Raw genomic sequence first — 18511 nt, forward strand, 5'->3', positions numbered from 1 at the left:
CCATGTAGTAAACGGTTTAATTAACACACTGACAGCACCACAGCCAGGCTGAGCTGGTCTTTATCCGCTGCTCTGCTTGGCCGCCAGTCTCTTGTCTCTCTCTTCAGCAATGGTCAGGCGGATGCCCTTCCCACGGGGCAAGGAGATCCACAGCTTGTTGCCCTGCAGCAAGGGAGAAGAAACAACATCAGGAAACCCAGACAGCAACACAGCCCTCTAAGGGGGAAAGCAGCAGAAGCCCACCCCTGCTCATGCTGGGCCAGGTACACAGAGTGGTGGCACTGGCACAGCAGAGGCCCCTAAGAAAGGTGCCAAGGATGCACAGGTCCACAGCTGCCTTTTAGTTACATCCATGAAGAACACGCTTCAGCCAAAACCAAAACACCGCCCCTCTACAGCCTGGACAAAGAGCCTGTCAGGGATGTCAAAACAGCAGAGGCTTTGTGAGGGGCCCTCTGAGTCACAGCAGCTGCCCAGATAGCACCAAGGTCTGAGTACTGCTCAGGCCCCAGTTCACAGGATTCAGAGCTGCTTCTTGAAAACACCCACATCCCTAAAGTTGCAAATGCTTCTTCCCCTTCCCAGAGCAGGAAGAAATACAGGGAGCTGAGTCAGAAGTGAGGCCAGCACAGAAGGTCCACCTTGTGGGAAGACAGGTGTCGAAGGAAACACCAAGGCTCTTTGCCTCAGCCAGCAGGCCCTCACAAGAGAGAATCCCCCACCTGGTGCCACTACGGCCTTACTTTGCCAATAACGAAGATGTTGGAGAGCCTGGTGGCAAAGCTGTTGCCGTTGGCATCCTTCACATGAACCACATCAAATGACCCGGGGTGCCTCTCCCGGTTGGTGATCACCCCAATACGGCCCAAGTTGGCACCGCCGGTCACCATGCACAGGTTACCTGAGTAAGGGAATACAGGTATGATAAGAGCTGGCACCAGGTGCTGTGAAGTCCTTCCACTTGGGCTCTCTGCCCACACCAAACATTTCCATCCCACCCATGCTAGAACTGCTCACAGCTCTGTGACTGAAACCATCTCTCAAAACTAAGAGACAAGCTGAAGCACCTCCCCCACCAGCTCACTGCTTCTACTTGGTGCCTCAGAACTGCCAAGTCCCTGCCAAATTCCTCCCACTGCCAGGACACAGGAAGAATCCCCTGCTCCAACTCCAGGTGAACATGCTCCTGGGAAACAAACCCCTCCCCAAGGTTGACACCACTGCCTCTCTATTTCAGTGCAAATATGCTTAGCATTTAACGTCTGCACTGCTCTCCACAGAGGGGAAGGGTGAGGTGCTTTAATGGGATGCAACACCTACCTGTGTCAAACTTGATGAAGTCTGTGATCTTGCCTGTCTCCAGGTCAATCTGGACCGTATCATTCACCTTGATGAGGGGGTCTGGATAGCGGATAGTGCGGGCATCATGAGTGACCAAGTGAGGGATTCCTTTGGTGCCCACAAAGATCTTCCTCACCTTGCACAGCTTGTACTGCAAACAAAACCCAACACCTCTCAGCTGAGGCAGCCAGTAATGCCAAGGACTAGGGAACTCTTGTACTCCAAAGAGCCACCAGCCAGCAGAACACCTGGACACTCGGGTCTCACATGAGCCCATGCAGCGACTTGTCCAGCTCACTGCCTAACAACTTTTGAACAGCTGCCATGCAGCTCTGCTACAGCCCCACCAGAAAACACCTCTGCTGTTGGGAGCAGCAGCCCACCTTGGCTGCAGCCTCCCCACAAACACTGGCCTCACTTTCACAGGCAAGTCTTTACCAGGGCAATTCCTTTCTTTTTCCCCACAGCCCATGGACACACAATGGAAGCTGCATTTCTCCAGGACTGAAGAGAGATCTCTGCACCCTCCAGGACACTGATTTCCTTCCTGCCTGTCACACTAACTCCCTCATAGCCTCTCTGGACCTCACAGATCAACATGGAGTAGTAGTCAGAGAAGTACATCACAAGGAGAAATACACCACAGTTGGCTCCTCCAGCACAGCCAGCTCTGCCATCCACACAGTTGTGTGCCTGCACAGCCTGCCTTAAGGAAGGAGATGCAAAGCAGAGAACACCATCCCAGCTCAGGAACACCATGCCTGGGTTAAGGGAACGTATGAGGAAGTTGCTCTACAGCATCCAGGGTGAGTAGGCAGTTTTGTTGCCCTGGGAAGAAGTTCAAGGCTTTTACACCACAGGCAATTCCATGCTTCTGGTTATTGTTAGCTGGCAAAGCCAAGACTCATTCTCCACCCCAAAACTCTCTGATCCAGCTTATGCCAACAGTATCATCTCCAGCACCAGACAATGCACCTACACCCATCTGTGAACTACTTTCATGTAACCAAGAGATCTCCCCGCCCCGACACAGGCTTCACCACAACCCTGAGCACCCCAATCCCAAGTGCAGCATGGCCTCGACTGTCAGGGAAGAAAGACATCAGCTCTCATTCAGGAGATGCCAAAGAGGAAGCACTGCCCCAGCCAAACTCAACTGGTCTCATGCTTACACCACATCAAAGATCCTCACCTTGGCCTCCTCAGGTGTGATGCGGTGAACAGCAAACCGGCCCTTGGTATCATACACCAGGCGGAAATGCTCACCTGTCTTCTCAATGCTGATGACATCTGATTGCAGACAGGGAAATAAAACAGCAGCTGTTATCAGCTCATTATCCAAACTCACGTTTAAAAAGAAACAGAGACTGCTGAACAACATTTAGGGTATGACTGATGAGGCTGGGATCTACCCTTGACCACAGACAACTTTTGCTGTGATAGACTGCAAATTAGCAAAAAATGCTGAAGGCTGGAATCTGAACAGCAACTTACCCAGGTCATGTAGGAACTTACAGGCTACAGGTTTCTGACTATGGTATTCACTGTAGAGCACAACTCCAAACTAAATAATAACTGCTTATATATATCTTTTCTTCAACTCCAGCAGAGAAACCTTGCCCCTCAAATAATGCCAGCCCCACAAAACACTCCCCAGCCAGTGCAGCAGAGCTGCCTAAGGAATTGCCCCAACCCTACTCACCCATGAAGCCCGCAGGGTAGGTGATGTCAGTACGGACTTTGCCATCTATTTTGATGAACCTCTGCATGCAGATCTTCTTGACCTCATCTCCTGTCAGAGCGTACTTCAGCCGGTTGCGCAGGAAGATGATGAGGGGAAGGCACTCTCTCAGCTTGTGGGGGCCTGTTGATGGGCGGGGTGCCTGTGGACAGAAGCTTTGTGCTGGAGGCTCAAACAGCATCAACCACCCCAGCGAAGAAAACCATGGTACCAACAGCTCCCAGAAGAGCTCGGAAGGGCAGCACCACAAAGTGAAGCTGCCATGCAGGCAGTGGCCAGCTGAAGCTCTCTGTTCTTGGTATTCACAGCAGTTCCCCCTATGTCTTGCCAGACTCATAAAACTGTCCCCAACAGAGCACAACCATCCATCACAACCCAGAGGTGGAAAAGAACAATAGACAGGTTAAAACGGAACAGCCCATCACGTCCTCTGCAAACGGGGGAACACGAGCACTATTCACATAGACCTAAATGTTAAACAGACACCTCCTGCCCTGTCCAACTGCCCCTGTTCACCGCTCGCCCCCGCGCAGCACCTGAACATTTCCCCTGATGCTGCTGCCACGACCAGCCCGGCCCCCGCCCCACCTCCGACCCGGGCCTCAACCCCAAACCCAAGCTCGACCCCAGCTTCAACCCCAAACCCAGGCCCGCACTCACGAAGACGCCCGTCAGCTTGTCCAGCATCCAGTGCTTGGGTGCTGCCACGCGCTTCAGATGCTTCTTGGGGCCGCGGGCCTACAGGACGAGACGTGAAGGAATGTGTTACGGGCCGCCGCCAGGTCCGGCCCTCCCAGCCATCCCTCCCCCGCCCCCTCAGACTGCCGCCCCTCCGACCCTAGCGCCGGGCTCCCTCCCGTGCTTGTCGCCCCGGGGCGGGCGGTCACAGCCCGCGGTAAGCGGAGGATGGCGGCGGATGCAGGCGGGGAGCGGCGGCGCCGCGCTCTCACCATGGCTGCGCTCTGCCGAGAAAGGGCTGGAGCTTCCGGCCCGCCGCTGATGGACACAGTGTGGCGGCAGCGACGTGCGTCGCCCCCTGGCGGCCCGGAGGTCCAGGGCCGCCCGCGAGGTGACGGGGAGCTCGGAAGGGCTTGTCCCTTCCTGGCAGCCCCGACGGGGACACACCGCTGCGGGGCACCGCGCTCCGGGACTCCCTGCTCCTAGCCGAGCACTGTGTCCGTGGTCATCGTTGGTGGGGGACAGCCCGCCACATTCTGGCCTTGCCGTTTGGAAGAGCGTGTGAGTATCGGGAGCTGAGCCAGAGGTAACACCTGTACCTGGACCCCACCCTGCCCACACCTGCCCTCCCACATCTGTGCCTCCTCTCTTTAGCACCCACTCTTGAATGCAGTTCGGGGGTCAGGTGGTCCCACCTGCCCTCCCCAGGGGGGCCGACGTGTCCCCACAGTGCCCCGGGAACAGTCCCAGACCCCCGCACCCTGCCAGACAGCCCAATGAGTGCAACAGCCCCACACCTAGCCACGTCCCCATAGCAGCGCTCCCGTAGCAGGGGGTGGCTGGGACAGAGGTCCCATTCCCCAGGGTGACACTGTCACCGAAAATGTCGGGATAAATGAGACTCCATGTTTAGCTTAGAGAGCAGCAGTACTTTATTCACACTGCTGGGTGCACAGGGGGAGCTCCACCCACGACACATGCACGCTTTCAAAACTTCTTATTAATCATACACTTTAGCAAAGAAATTAATGTTCATTTGCTATAAAATACATAGTTATTTTCATTAATTAGTATTTTATCTTCTACTGATTACAGATTTCTTGCTTCTCATGCTAATTAGTCAACATTTTTAATCTTGTTATTATCTTATCTTTTTCCCAGGTAAGACAATTGCTGAATTTTCCTTGTTAATTTCTTTATCTCTTGGTTCTTTTAGTCTACAAATTCTGCATTCTGTGTGTCCAGTTTCAGCAACATATCTCTCCCATGTTTAGTCAATGAAGCCTATCAAGGTTGGTTTAGCAAAACTTCAAAGTTATAGTAATTTTCCCGACCTGTGTCCCTACAATAGCAGCTTATGACAAACCTTGCTAAGTGGTTGACTACGGTGGAAAATTACACTGTTCATGACTGATTAAAACAATTAATTAGAAATTTTAATTAGGAAAGTTGTATAATTTCAACAAGATAGGAACATCATAAGCCGAGAAGACACACTGGAGCTGCGGGGCGTCCACACTCCTTCCACCAAGGGCTGCTCTCACACAATGTCCTTCGCCGAAATGGACACGGGGCATACCCGACGGAACAACGATCCTTCCAGATTTTCATAGAGGGCATCTTGAGAGCCACGCCTGCCGGGCCCACCGCAACCCCTAAGTGTTTCGGGGCAGGCAGCGCGGCCTCAGCTCCTCCTCCCGGCTCCTTCCCACACTCGGCCGGGTTCCGAGCGTTCCCTGCGCCCGCAGCGCCGGCACCTGGGGCAGTCGGGACGCTGCTCACCGGTGGGGTGAGGCAGAAACGCCCCCGCCCCAGCCTCAGGAGCCGGCCGGCAGGTCCGACGAGGAATCGAGCTCGTGGTGACCGAGCCAGAACTCCGGCAGCTCGTCCGCCCTGTTGAGGCCAAGCTCCACCACCAGCGCATGAGCACCTTGTCCCCCGGGTCGGTGAGGCCGGGGTCAGAGGCCTGGAGGGGGAGGCTCCCCGCGGCTTCGTCCCCAAGCCCCAGGCGAGCGACGAGCACCGTTCTGCGGCTCTCCGGAGTCCAGCGAGGTTCTGGACGTGGAGCTTCTGCAGGCACAAGCTGGCCCGGAGGTTGGGACCCGCCTGGGGGGCCACAGAGGCGGGGAGCAGGCGGAGTCCCCACCGCCGGCACCTCCTCGGCCCGGAAGGGGGTAGCAGCGCAGGATGGCGACCACCGTGAGGTCTTTCGTGCCCCGGGGAAGGGACTGTAAACAGCTCATCTCCGGCGTTTGCGAGGACACGGCCGCTCTCAGAGGGGCGCGGGCTGCCCCGGGCGGGTGGGGTCCAGCGACGTGCCCAAGACAGGGAGGGAACTGGAGCGGCGCTCTGGCTTACCCCCGCCCTTGCTTGGGCAGCAAGGCAGGCATCCCATCCTGGATGGGGCATGTAGGGATTTCCACCCAAGAGGCACCTCACCTAAAGCCACAGTTGACACTTGTAGGGTTTCCTGTTTATTTTCTCAGCTGAGTTCCTGAAACAGCTCCCACAGCTTACAGGGCAGTCTACCTGCTGTGGGGACAGAGCACATGGGGCCCCAAGGTGGGTCAGAGCCAGCATCTAACCAGCTTCTCTGCCCTCTCGTTCCTCACCTTTTTCCCTGGATGGGCAGTCCCCAATCCTGACATCTCCTCCAGGCACTGGTATCCTTTGCTGAGGCAGTGGCAGCCCCTCCTGCCAGCGGCCACCATGCAAGACTGGTAACACCACACCAGGTGCGAGGGGTACATGGAAGCAGGCAAGGAGTCAGGAGTCACAGGAGCCACATCCTGCTGACCTATCTCCACACCAGATTTCCTGTTGTTTCAATCAGCAGTGAAAAACAAATCCAAGGCCAGGCTGGGAGCCCCTCTGTCTTGCTGTTTCTTCCAGCATAATCTAATTAAAGCCACAGGAAATATGCTTTCCACAGTGACTGGACATCTTTAAAAGCATAATAAAAAGGCCAGGCTCCATGGCCCTTGGCACTGGGATAGATCTGCTCCAGACACCTGTATACCTGTTCCCTTGCTGATAAACCTCATGGCAGCTCTCATGGGGCACCAGAGCATCTGGAAGTTCATCCAAGATCTCTCAGGACAGGAGCTACCACAATGCCTTGCATCTTCCTCAACACTCCTGAGAGGCTCTCCAGGGTCTGGCCCTTCTATGCAGGATTTCAGCTCACAAATGGCTCTGCAGTGTGTGTGTGGGGGGGTGATGCTGTGGAAAAGAGCACTGGCAAGGCAGGGTGGGTGCAAAAAGAAAGGAAAGGGCTGGAGGAGTATTTAAAGTATTTTATTTTTTAAAAATTCCCAGTTAAAAACACAATGGCTCTGCCTTTCTGTGGGTAAGAGACAACCTGTGGTGCCACAGGGTACCCCTCAGGCTCTACTTCCCAAGTGGGCAGCTCTGAGGCTGTGGCCTTATCAGGTAGGCAACACAGCACTGGGCTCCAGCTGGGGAGTGCTCACAGCTCTGAGCAGCCCCTCTCTTAAAATACATTTAAAAGCAGTTGTGACAACAAACTGTGGTGTTAAGAAAGGAAAGAGAAAGGAGCAAGGAAGGCTCTGCCAGCACTGGAAGGCTGTGGCCTACACTCCTGCCTGGGGAGAGCCACAGTGCTCATGCCATGCGGCAGCTTTTCTTCTTTGAAGAGAGAAAACAATTAACCAACCAACCAACCAACAGTACTTTCTTCGAAAGTTTCCCTGCAGCCACCAAGTTCATCATTTGTTCACATAAATATGCTGTCTTCCCCTTTGCCTGAGCTTTCCTTTTCTGCTAAACAACGTGCTTCAGATTCCCTGCAAATAAAAGGAAGCAGAAAAGGGTATTTCCACTGATATTTTAGCCTGATGGAGTGACCTGGCAAAGGGTGCCACTCCCATGCCTGATGGACAAGGCCGCAATGTGGGAATTCCGGCCTCAGCACAGATCGCAGTTCCTGCTGACCCCTCACTCCCTTTGCAGAAGCTGCTGCCCTCGTTTGAGCCAGGCTGTGGAAACTGCCACAGGGGGACCCTGCCACTGCTTTCAGTATGCTAAATACTGTTTTGGGATTTGTGGACCAGCATCTGAGAAGCACATGCTCACTCCTTGCTGCCTTGTCCTTTCAGGCTGGATTCACAGACAGGAGTGCACAGCCCTCCCTTCCAGTTCTGGAGTGATGCTGTTCCTCCTATCCTCTTGGACAGGTCCCCCAAGGAGGGGATGTCCTCTTCTTAGGATTGGCCTGTGCTTGGGAATGGACACCTGAATGCACTTCCTACCCTGCTTCCAACACCAGCACACTGCAACACACACAGATGGGAAAGAGCTGCAAAGCCCCATCGTGCTGTTCCCAGCCCCTCTGGTGGACAGGGACAAGAAAGATGGGAAAGGGCATTCAAAGAGTTTGGCTGGAGCTGGCAGAGCTCACCCAGCTGCCTTTCCTGAACTTAAAGAGTTTCAATTCCTGCCTGCTGGAGACCTGTCCCAGTTCCAGAGAGCTATTTCCCACAGTCTCCTCCTGGACCAACTGGAAAGACACAGATTGGATGTATGGTCTGCAAAGGGTATAACAGGGAGCTGGCTCACAGGGAGCTCACAGTTGGTGGTGATTTTTACATGGTCTTGCAGCCTGACACAAGGGACTGATACTGAGCCCCATACTGCTCAACATCATAAATGACCTGGATAATGAGACTGAAAACAACCATAGCACCAAACTGGGTGCTGAGGTGAACATGTCAGAAGGGAGAACTTAGAGAGCTCCAGCTTAGAGAGCTGGACAGGCTGGAAGACTGGGCTAAAAAGAATAGTCTTAAGTTTAACAAAGACAAAAGCAAGGTCCTGCACTTGAGATAGAAGGTGCCCAGTTCAGGCCAGGATCTGTGACTGGGAAGCAGCTTGTGAAAATGGATGTGGGGGTCCTGATAGGCAGTAAGCAGAAAGGGATCCAGCAGTGTGCTGCTGCTGTGTCTGCAGTGTAGCAAACTGGATCCTGTAACAGGTGTTGGAGCATTACTAAGAGAAACCGGATCGTCTCCTTTCAGGTGCAGATGACAGTGAGTACTGTGTCCAGTTATCATCCCCACAAATCACAAACATGGACAGAGCAGAGAAGGTCCAAAGGAGGACCACAAAGGTGATCAGATGCTGGAGAACCTGCCCAATGAGGGAATACTCTCCTAGCAGAAGACAAGGCTTAGGTGGGACCTCATCACAGTAATCTAGTACTTGAAGCCTACTCTGTAGGCTTCAGAGGACAGAGGCTCTCTCTTCACAAAGAGCCACATGGAAAGGACAAGGGACAACAGGTGTGAGGTGTACCAGGAGAGGTTTCACCTTATTTTAAGTATTTTTTTACAGTGAGAACAATCAATCACTGGAGGAAACTCCCCAGGGATGTGGTAGAGGCCCCACTGTCAGTAGTTTTCAGGATGTGACTGGAGAGGTTGCTAGATAACCTTGTCTATGTTCCCTTTCCCACGAAAGTTTGGACCAGATGATCTTTGAAGTCCCACAGAACCTGGGCTGTTCTATGACAAGGCCCCAAACTCCCCTGCCCAGCCAGAGCAAAGACAATGCCAACTTTTGCTACAGGGACCAGTAACTCTATACCACCAACCCTGAAAATCCCAAGGGATGTGGGAGGCAAATGACACTGTGAACTAATGAGCAGCCAGTGTGGTTCATCTTTCCATACAGTGAGAGAAACTCCAGTGAGCTCTTCTGAAGCGCTCTCTAAAAAGACCTCTAAGCCTGAAGAAGGAGTGTTGGCTTAGACAACGCACCTTTGATAGAGTTCAGAATTTCCTGAATTCTCTGTGGCTCATTGCGGTCTGGTCTGCAGCTTGGTGTGATCTCCAGCACGTAATCAGGACCATACTCCGTGAAGAACTGCACAGAAGAGGAGAGAAAAGTCAGCAGAGAGGTCTCTGAAGGCTGAGGCTAGAGGGAGGGCTCCCCATGGGTACCTGCTTGTAAAAAGACAAAACAACCACATTTCTCCACCTAAGGGCCACATGTAGCTTCACTACATCAAGGTGGTACTTCAGCAGTGTCTGTGTCTACCTGTAGTTTTTAACCACTTCCCCGTTCAAGGGATGGGAAGCAGAGCCCAGTGAGGCAGCCAAAAGCAGTCAAATGTCTATCCCAACGCTTTACTGGGAAAGCTGCTGACACTCATTCTACACAATTATATTACAAATACAGGTTACCTGCAAATGGGATTTATTATTAAATGTCAAATGCTGTAATCACATATCCTACCATTCACCTCCTACCTTGCTGAGCACTGCCTTGATATGACTGTGAAACACCTGGGAAAGGAAAAATCAGTGTGCTGCAAGAATACTGTCATGACTAAATGCTCAGACAGCATGCTGGAAACCTGCAGCACCTGGGGTTGATGCACTAACACAGAAATCACAGGTTACTGACAGCCATTGTGTCATGATTCTGGCCAAGACAGGGTCAGTTTTTGCAGTAGCTAGGAGGAGGCACAGCCAGGACACAGAGGTTATTCTACACCACCTCGTGTCATTGCTGAGGGCAGGTGAAAGGGACTGTGTTCCAGACAGAAAGGATTCCTTCCAGCTGAAATAACGTGGCAGAGGGAGCTGTGCAGTTTTGTCTATTATCAGGGGGGCAGAGGTGTTTCTGTGTGAATTGTTTCTTTTCTTGTTCCACCTGTCATTGGTATTGTTGCTGTTCAGTAAATTTTCTTATTTCAGCTGTGATCTTTACCCTTTATGCCTCCAGTTGGAGGGGGTAGGGGGAGCAGTGCAAGCTCTTAGCAGAAGCACTAAACTGCAGAATACCATTCCTAAGACAACCTTAATTGGTACCCAGTATGGGGCACAAAGGGTTGAGGTAATAACAGATCTGCTCAGAGTGGGCTAGAAACAAATTTGGTTCTAAGCATTTGTTCACATTAGGTACAGAGCCACTGGTCACAATGTTGCTTGTTCTGTTCATGTGGGCGTGGTACATATGTGTGAGCACATATGTGTTCCTTGTGATGATATTTTTCAGAGCAGGGAAAGGGATCAGGATTGCTTTCTTGCTGTACTGTGTGGTATCAGTTTATGAAATGATAACAAGGGCAATGAGGGTCATTTTGGATGCGTATTCAGTGTTCTTTTCTTACCCTTACCTTGGGCACTACCTTTGGTAGTCCATTAATAATGGTACTCAGCCTGAGGGGGACACAGGAGAGGATGATTCTCCCCAGCTTGCCAACCCCACCCCTCTTCCTCCTTCAGGCCTGTTACAATAGCTTTTGAGAAGTCTGAATTCCCTTTGGGTGTTACAGAAAGCATGTTCTTGTTGCTATGTCTCTTATGTGTGTCTCCTCAGTACAAATTATAACATGTTTAGAGTCAGTGAAGTCCACACCATGTTTAGAATCAGGACAGAGATTTCTAGGAAGGTCATTCAGAGATCTGCCCCAAGGGCGGATAGTCAAAAGTGGCACAGAATGTGGGAGAAAATGGGCCAGTTTCTGGGGAAATTCTCAGCTCCAATGGTTTGGAAGTTCACCTCTGTACAATTACAGAACCCTGATAGAGTGACAGAATACTTGCAAGGTGAATGCTGTGTCAACTCCAGAGAGGAGCAACTTACTGGATTGTGCTGAGCCCTGGCTACTCTTTACTAGACACTGCTGGTCACCAGACAGAACCCTCAGGGGGAGGAGAAGGAGAAAAGCAGAGCAACAGGCACTGTGGCCACTCAAACTGCAGCTGAAAAAAAGAATGAAAGCCTTGAGAAAGACAAAAGGCACATCCTAAAGAGCTCTTTGAGCAAAGCAGAGAATCCTTCTGCCCATCCTCTCTGTAACTATCTGACATTGGAGTTTATTGGCACGTGAGACCTCCCGCAGAAAGCTGCAGACAGCCTGTTTTTGGGCACAAGCACCCACCATACTGCTAGGTCAGTGCAATATTGTTATCTAAGTGTCTTCAGAAAACAGGACTGAATGGCAAGGATGATGTGTGGATTAGGCAGAACAACTGACTCTTCTGTAAGGAGAAGGAAGGGTTTTTCAAAGCATTACCTCATGATCAGGGATCTCAGAGGAGAGTGTTCTCCCAAGGATGACCCCAGTCAAGTATGTCCAGCAGCGAGCCGTGTTGGCAAGGTTGTAACCTCCTGTTTCCAGCAAGAGTTGGGATTTTGAGGAGGAAGAGTGGGGAAAGGGAAAAGAGAAAAAGAGATGTAAGTGATAAGAACAAATCATGAAGCCACTGTGCACAGGTTACATGAATTCAGCTTATTTAATCCACTCAAGCTATACCCAAAATCTGCCTTTTGCAGCTGCTGGTTACACAAGACCACGTCTGCATGACGGTGTATGCAAGAGCAGACTGTTGGAATCTGAAATAAAAGCCTCTCTGAGTCTCTCAGAGAGAGAAAGGAACTAAAATATATTAAACTACATAGACATGAAGTAGGAGTGTAGGTTTTAGTTTTAAGTAAGTAGAAATATAGTTTAAGTGCCTTAAGAAATTGTGTTAGCTAGTAAAAAGCCCTAAGGCCTAGTTTAAAGTTCAGTAGTGTAACCTTTCACAGAATCAACTTAGTCCTAGACATAATGAATACATAGCTTACATTTCTAGATAAGACAGATAAAGCTATTCATGTAAACAGATAATGCTCTATATGTAGCATTTAGGTAAAGACTGACACTGCCTTCGCATATTAGAATTAAGCTTAGATTGGCGTAGAAAGAATGTATCAGAATTGTGTTTTTATCTGATTTTGAATATAATCCCCTGCATTGGGATGAAACAACAATACAAAGAAGAACAACACCATCATCGTCATCACACCCAAAGAAGAACTCCTCCAACTGCTTCTACTGCCCAGACCAATGGGACTTTATGCTGGGAAGCTGCTGTTCAGAATTTGGGACTTTATGCCAAAAGTTTTTAGCACAAACTTTAATACTCTGAACTCTTTGCCTTCAAGACTGATGCATTCATACAATAAATATTTTTATAGCAACCAACAACTGCTCTTGTCTCCTTGAGACCTGGAGACCCCCACGAACCACTCAAAAGCAGACCTGTCAAACTGACCCTGTTTACATCTGGTGTGGCAGAGGCTGGTCCTCCACCCACCATCTCAGACCCAGGATGAGCTCCCAGCCCCTTGTGCTGGAGGACTCTCTCCTGGCAACAAGGAGAGTGAATTGCAAGTAGCAGGCCACAGCAGAAATGGGGGCTTCCTGCTTTTTAATAACAGCTTTTGACCTATAATGCAATATACGCATGCCCAGCCACATGCTGGTGAGCTCTTCAGCACCATCATGTTTGAGAGGACAAATGCAAAGCTCATCACTACAACTTGCTTTACATGGAAATGAGATTTCACAGTGAATAGGAAATGGTTACCTACATAGTAACGGAATATGAGCCCACAAGGAGAAACCTTAGCTGAATGCAATCTGGCAAGAGACTCAAGTGTTTTTTTCCAGAAAAGATGACTAGAATAGTAAAGGGAGAAAACCCCTTCCACAAGACAGAGAGACCATATTTTTCAATATTCCCTTCTGTTTGCTTTGGTCATTGTGGGGTTTTTTCCCTGCTTTTTTTTTTTACTTCCCCCCCAATTTCCACTTCAAATGCTTCCACATGCTGCAGTGGTGGGACACTCCTTTGGTATTTTCACAAGTGACTAATAGTCTATCCTCATTTTTTAACAGAAATTTTGTGTTTTGTCTGAAAAGTGACATCTCCAGCACACTCACAGACAAGCCACAGCAGGACTCATGACCTTTTCAAAACAAAGGGCATCAGACACATCAAATTTTAGCCTCAATATGCTATATCTGATTTCCCCATCTCAAAAAGGACAACACCTAGAGCTGATCTGGCTCCAATCACGGCGCTCAAGGGCTTTCCCAGGCACACAGTGGCTTTTGTTCTGAAATGCTCTGTTAACATAAAGCCTATGCTGTGCTCTCCCTACTGGAAAAGCAGCTGGTTAGGCAGCACAGCAAAGCTGAGTCCCACTTAGCTTTCACTAGGTCTCAGAGCCCTTCCAGGCAGCCAGGCCATGTCCCAAGGCCTCTGGTTGAATCTTAATGAAACCAGGTGGCCAAGGTAGGTTTGGGAACATAGCGCTCACTTTTAAAGAGAAGCACCAAAGGGCTGATCAGCAGAGGTGGGAATCAGAAGTGTCACTGAGAAGTCAGGGTCAGTTTGTTGGCCTCTCCTCTTCTCCAGAGGACCCATGCAGCTCTTAACTCAAGCTCTGAGTCAGGATTGAGACTTGCACCTGTCAGTATCAAGGATTTCAGATGTGATAAAACAGTACCGTGCCACAGTGTGTCCTCATGACACTGCTCAGCAGTTACCCTGCTAAACTCTTACCAGTGCTGAGCCCAAGGGCAGGCAGGCACTCGAGGCAGGGTCACAGGAGGGACAAAGATGTTTCTCTGAGAACAGCAAGATGCACTCACCTCCTCCCAGGACAAGAGTTGCTAGCTGCCACTGCAAGACATACTTGAGGCACTTGCCCACTCCCTCGGGTGTCATGTTGAAAGAGCACATGGGGTCTCCAGCAATGGTGTCTGCCCCCAGCTGCAGCACAACTGCATTGGGGTTGAAGGCAGCATACACCTCCTTCAGCACTCTGGGGAAAGGAGAAGCAGTCCAGTTAATGCCAGCACAGCTCAGAGGAATGCTGGTGGCACGGCCCGGATCCCTCAGATCCACCTATGTCTCTCAAGGCTTCTGCACTCTCTGCTTCCACCCAACTCATACCAGTTACACTACCTCTGCTCCCAGTTAGCCTTCTACCTCCACAGCAAGTTTAGCTCTCAGAGCACTTACCAAAAGGCTCACAAATGTAAAAGCACCACTGATAACATGGCAGAGGGGAATCTTGTCCTCACCAGTTTAGTGGTAGCATCAAACCCCACGTTTACATTGTCTACCTTTTGGCTGCAGGACAATCCAGGGGCTTTTCTGCCCTGTGAAAGTCATGGTGGAAATCAGGGTCCGGCAAAACAACAATCCTGAACTCTCAGACATCTCTCACCAGGACAGGTGAAACAGAGGAAGGCTCTGGCTAGGCTCTTACTCTCCTCTCTCCTATATGGCTCTTGTGGCAAAACTATTAGGAAAAGCTCTGTGCTTTAGGGTGGTCAGCCTGCAAAAACCCACACTGGACAGAACTTCATACTTCAAGCCCATTGTGGTTTTGGGAAGTACAGACAATCACCCTCAAACAACAGCTGGATGAGACATCCAGAGTCATGCCTGTGACTGCCTCCCAGCCTGGACAGAACTCAAAGAGACTTCTAAGTCTCTTTGCAGAAGCTTTAGCTATACACAGCTTGAAATCTGTGGTAGGTTATGATGTCCTTCAGCTGTGAATGCATGCAGTGGGCTCCTGACCTGTCTCAGCCCCTAGAGCTGCCTCTCAAAAGCATGTCCTCTGGCACAAAGAAGGCTGCTCTGCCCCAGCAATAATGGCAAGCACCAATAAGCCAGTAGGAGGCATGGCCCCCACATACATGACTGCCATACAAGTTTATAGAGGTTTCAGCCCTCAAGAAAGAGATGGACATGCTACCATGTCCTGCAGCCCTGCACTGAGACTCCTCTGCCCTGGAAAAGAACAAGCCCCACAGCCCACTTTTGACATGGGCAACATCTTGTGAGGTCCATCATCAGCTGAGGGACAGAGGGGACTACTAGGAGGCAGCTCTTTCACTGACAGATGTTCAGCCTTTAGCCTTTCAATCTTCCAGCACAGACCTAAGGTGCTAGGAAAATGCTTTCAGCTAAGACCCAAGCATATGTCCCACAGTCAGAATTCAGAGCACGCACTTGAAGAAAAAACATCTATCCCTAAGTCCACATCTAAAAATACTTGTCCTTTCTCAGTTTCTCCTTTGATACACACCTGTGGAGGTGTATCTAAGGAGACAGGCTAACCTGTGGCAGAGACCCTTCCAGCCACCCACAAATGTCTCTGTATATACAGTTTGCATAAGGGTTCAGACCAGACCTCTGAGAACTTACTGTCCATGTTCACTGTAATCAAAGGCTGCAACAGGGGAAAGGACAAGCCTAAAGAAAGGACTGTAATTAAAAATACTAAGTTGTGTTTTATCTTATTCTCTAAAATCCCATCCAAGTCACTGTATCAGAGCAAAAGGGCTTACGATTCACAGATCTGATAATACTTTTCATCCTGAATGCCATCTTGAATGGGCACATTCACGCTGTAATAGCGACCTTTTCCCAAGCCAACATCTGTCACATCACCAGTGCCTGCAAAACAGAAACACCCCAATTAGGAGGGAAAGCATAGCAGCAGCAAGAGACGTGTGGGATGTCTCAAAGGCAAGCTGACAGCCAGGATGTTCAGTAGTGGAGAAGTCCACTTGCCACCACCAAGAAAGGAAGGGTGGAGGGACCTGGTGCTCTCCTTTGCCCAGTTCTGCCACACAGAAGGGGCTCTGCCTAGAGCTCAGCTACAGCCAGAAAGGGGGAAATGTCAAACATGTAGGTCCCCCTCTTTCCTTCTCCTGGGTCAAGAGAAGAGGCAGCAAGACATGCTGGCTAGACAGCAGGGATGGGACTTGCCTTTATGGAGGCCTCACCAGTGACATGTAAACCAAATGAGCACAAACTTCACAAGTTCAACTTGCCTGGGAAAAATCCTGGTGAAAATTTGTGCAGAGAAACAGTCATGACTTTTGAAGTGAAACTAAAGGCATCCTCAACTCCTATTAAGAAAGGGAAAAAAGCTTTCATGCATCATTTATATAAATGATGGAGTCTGGACACACAGTTATTGATACACGCAGGGCAGCAAGAAGAGAAGGGGTAGTATGAACAAAGCAGAAATGCAGATGTGGCTCAATAAATACATCCTCAATCCATAGAAACTGGAGTTCAACTGCAGCAAAGATCACAGCTGCTATGAATCTGGCAGGTGTCATGCTAATCAGTACTGAATGGATCTCAACATCTCATGTCACTACCCATGGTAGCAGCACTTGCCTGCACTGCTAGGCCTGCAAAACTGGGAGAGGGATCCGAGCAGGGTTGCCTTGGCCACAGCCTGGTTCTGATTAGAACCAGTGCTACTGGGCTCTCTTGCTTTTTCTCAATGCTGCTGTGGTTCAACATGCCTTTTCCTTAAAGACACATTAAAATAGTGGGGGTGGAGAGGGAAAAAACAAGTGATAGAAAACATAACAGACACCAAATGCAGGGAGAAAACGGAACAAAATGAAACACATCATAAAATTTAGAAGAGCAGGAAATGTTAAATGGTGTAGAAATAATTTCCCTGAAGGACGAAGCAGTTTCACCAAGGCCAGCTCTGACTCCAGATTTATAGCATCAAACCTTCTTTTAAAAGCACCGTTTATTACTGGCTGCTTTCCTCTTGCAATGGATCCTTAAACAATTAAACCCTGCCAGCAACTGCTCTACCAGGATGGGAGACTGGTACACGTTATCTGTTGCTTTAGGTACACAACTTCTGGCCAGACCCTCAAGAGAGGTCTGAGGAGCAGCATAGTACAAGTCTGTAAAGCAGGACAAAGCAGAATTGGACTGAGAGAACTCAACTGCACCAAAAGGAGCCAAAGCCACGGCTGTTGCAGCTAGTAAAGCCCTGCTGTGCATACAGGCCTTGACTTCTCCCATTCCTCCCTGAGTCTGTGCAGCTGTGCTGTTTGCAGCCTTTGCTGGGCCTTACCATCCCCATGATGTAAATCCAAATCGATATAAAGGACACGGTCAAACTTCTGGCGCAGCCGCAAGATACCCAAGACAGCGTCATTCAGATAACAGAAACCAGAAGCTTCATCCCTATGAAAACAACGTATGTGACATTGAATATTGCCAGTGCAATCACCACTGATCCCAGCATTCTCACTTTGACTTTGCAAGGGCAAGGGCACAGAGGAGTACAAAAACTCAGCCAAGGCCCTGCAGTGACCAAGAGACAGGTCAGGAGCAGCTCAAAACATGGCTGGGAAGCACAGAGAACAGGATTGCTTGTGCCAACTGCTTCTCAGCTCTGGGCTTTCTAGCAGGTGGGCAAGCATCAGTTGGCTCTGCTGCAGAGACTCTGGCCTGTGGGGGGTACCTCTGACCACTGCACTGTTAAACAAATAAAATGTTAGCTTTCTGCACCTGAGACATTTTAAAGTTCAGAGCCACTCGACTCAAACCCACTCATTCTCTGAAGCAAAAGGACAGTCCCCTTGGCCGTTTTCCTGTGAGTTCTGGACAGGCAGCCACTCCATCCCAGCTGTCTGAGTCACAGCTCCTGGGAAGGTCCTGGCAGTGAAAGGCAGGTTCAAGGCAGTCACAGCATTCTGGATTCTTCTGCTGTTCTAAAGTCTCAGCCTATGATGGTTAAGCCTCTTCCCAAAGTAATTCCCTCCTTTCTCTTCACAGGAAATGCAGATGGGATGTGTCATATGCAGTCCCTCATGATACAGCTCCTGGGCTCAGCCCAGGAGGGAGTCCCAGCAGCTAAACAGAGGACAGGCAAGATTTATCACTAGAATTCACAAGGGACAGCTTACTTGCTGGCACCAAAGGAACAAGAAAGTTTCTTGACCCCTACTCCAGCCTCACTCCAAAGTCAAGTCCCCATCACAACTTAGCACCAGTCCACATGCATTCTTAAATCTTCCCTGGACAGCTATTTTAAAGCAAAGCTTTATGCTTTGCAACAGGAGTACACAAATCGCTTTTGCATAAATTATATCAGGATGTAAGA

The 18511-nt window shown here is 50.1% G+C and overlaps 3 protein-coding genes across 9 annotated transcripts in view; all 3 read right to left on the reverse strand.

Moving 5' to 3' along the window:
- On the reverse strand, positions 1-5380 carry RPS4X (ribosomal protein S4 X-linked). Its single transcript, XM_086851011.1, is given in 9 exon segments — positions 1-162; positions 744-901; positions 1321-1492; positions 2534-2631; positions 3044-3224; positions 3743-3820; positions 4033-4093; positions 4095-4301; positions 5340-5380. Coding segments are annotated over 9 exon segments (1098 nt in total). The 3' UTR covers positions 1-60.
- The window catches only part of HDAC8 (histone deacetylase 8), an 18456-nt gene continuing 4613 nt past the window's right edge, over positions 4669-18511 (reverse strand). For 2 of the 7 annotated variants that reach the window (XM_086850381.1, XM_023926842.2), the window contains exons 5-11: positions 17477-17589; positions 16416-16493; positions 15927-16035; positions 14214-14386; positions 11805-11899; positions 9538-9643; positions 4669-6199 (exon numbers count right to left, since the gene is read on the reverse strand). In XM_086850381.1, coding sequence (XP_086706507.1) covers positions 6033-6199; positions 9538-9643; positions 11805-11899; positions 14214-14386; positions 15927-16035; positions 16416-16493; positions 17477-17589 — 841 coding nt within the window. In that variant the 3' untranslated portion in view covers positions 4669-6032. The other 5 variants (XM_086850383.1, XM_023926845.2, XM_023926844.2 and 2 more) reach the window with 4 other exon arrangements.
- LOC147650483 (cbp/p300-interacting transactivator 1-like) lies at positions 5578-6003 on the reverse strand. Its single transcript, XM_086850386.1, is given in 4 exon segments — positions 5578-5690; positions 5693-5737; positions 5740-5878; positions 5881-6003. Coding segments are annotated over 4 exon segments (420 nt in total).

This window comes from Cyanistes caeruleus, chromosome 14 (genome assembly GCF_971803275.1).
Source record: "Cyanistes caeruleus chromosome 14, bCyaCae1.hap1.1, whole genome shotgun sequence".
Lineage (NCBI taxonomy): Eukaryota > Metazoa > Chordata > Aves > Passeriformes > Paridae > Cyanistes > Cyanistes caeruleus.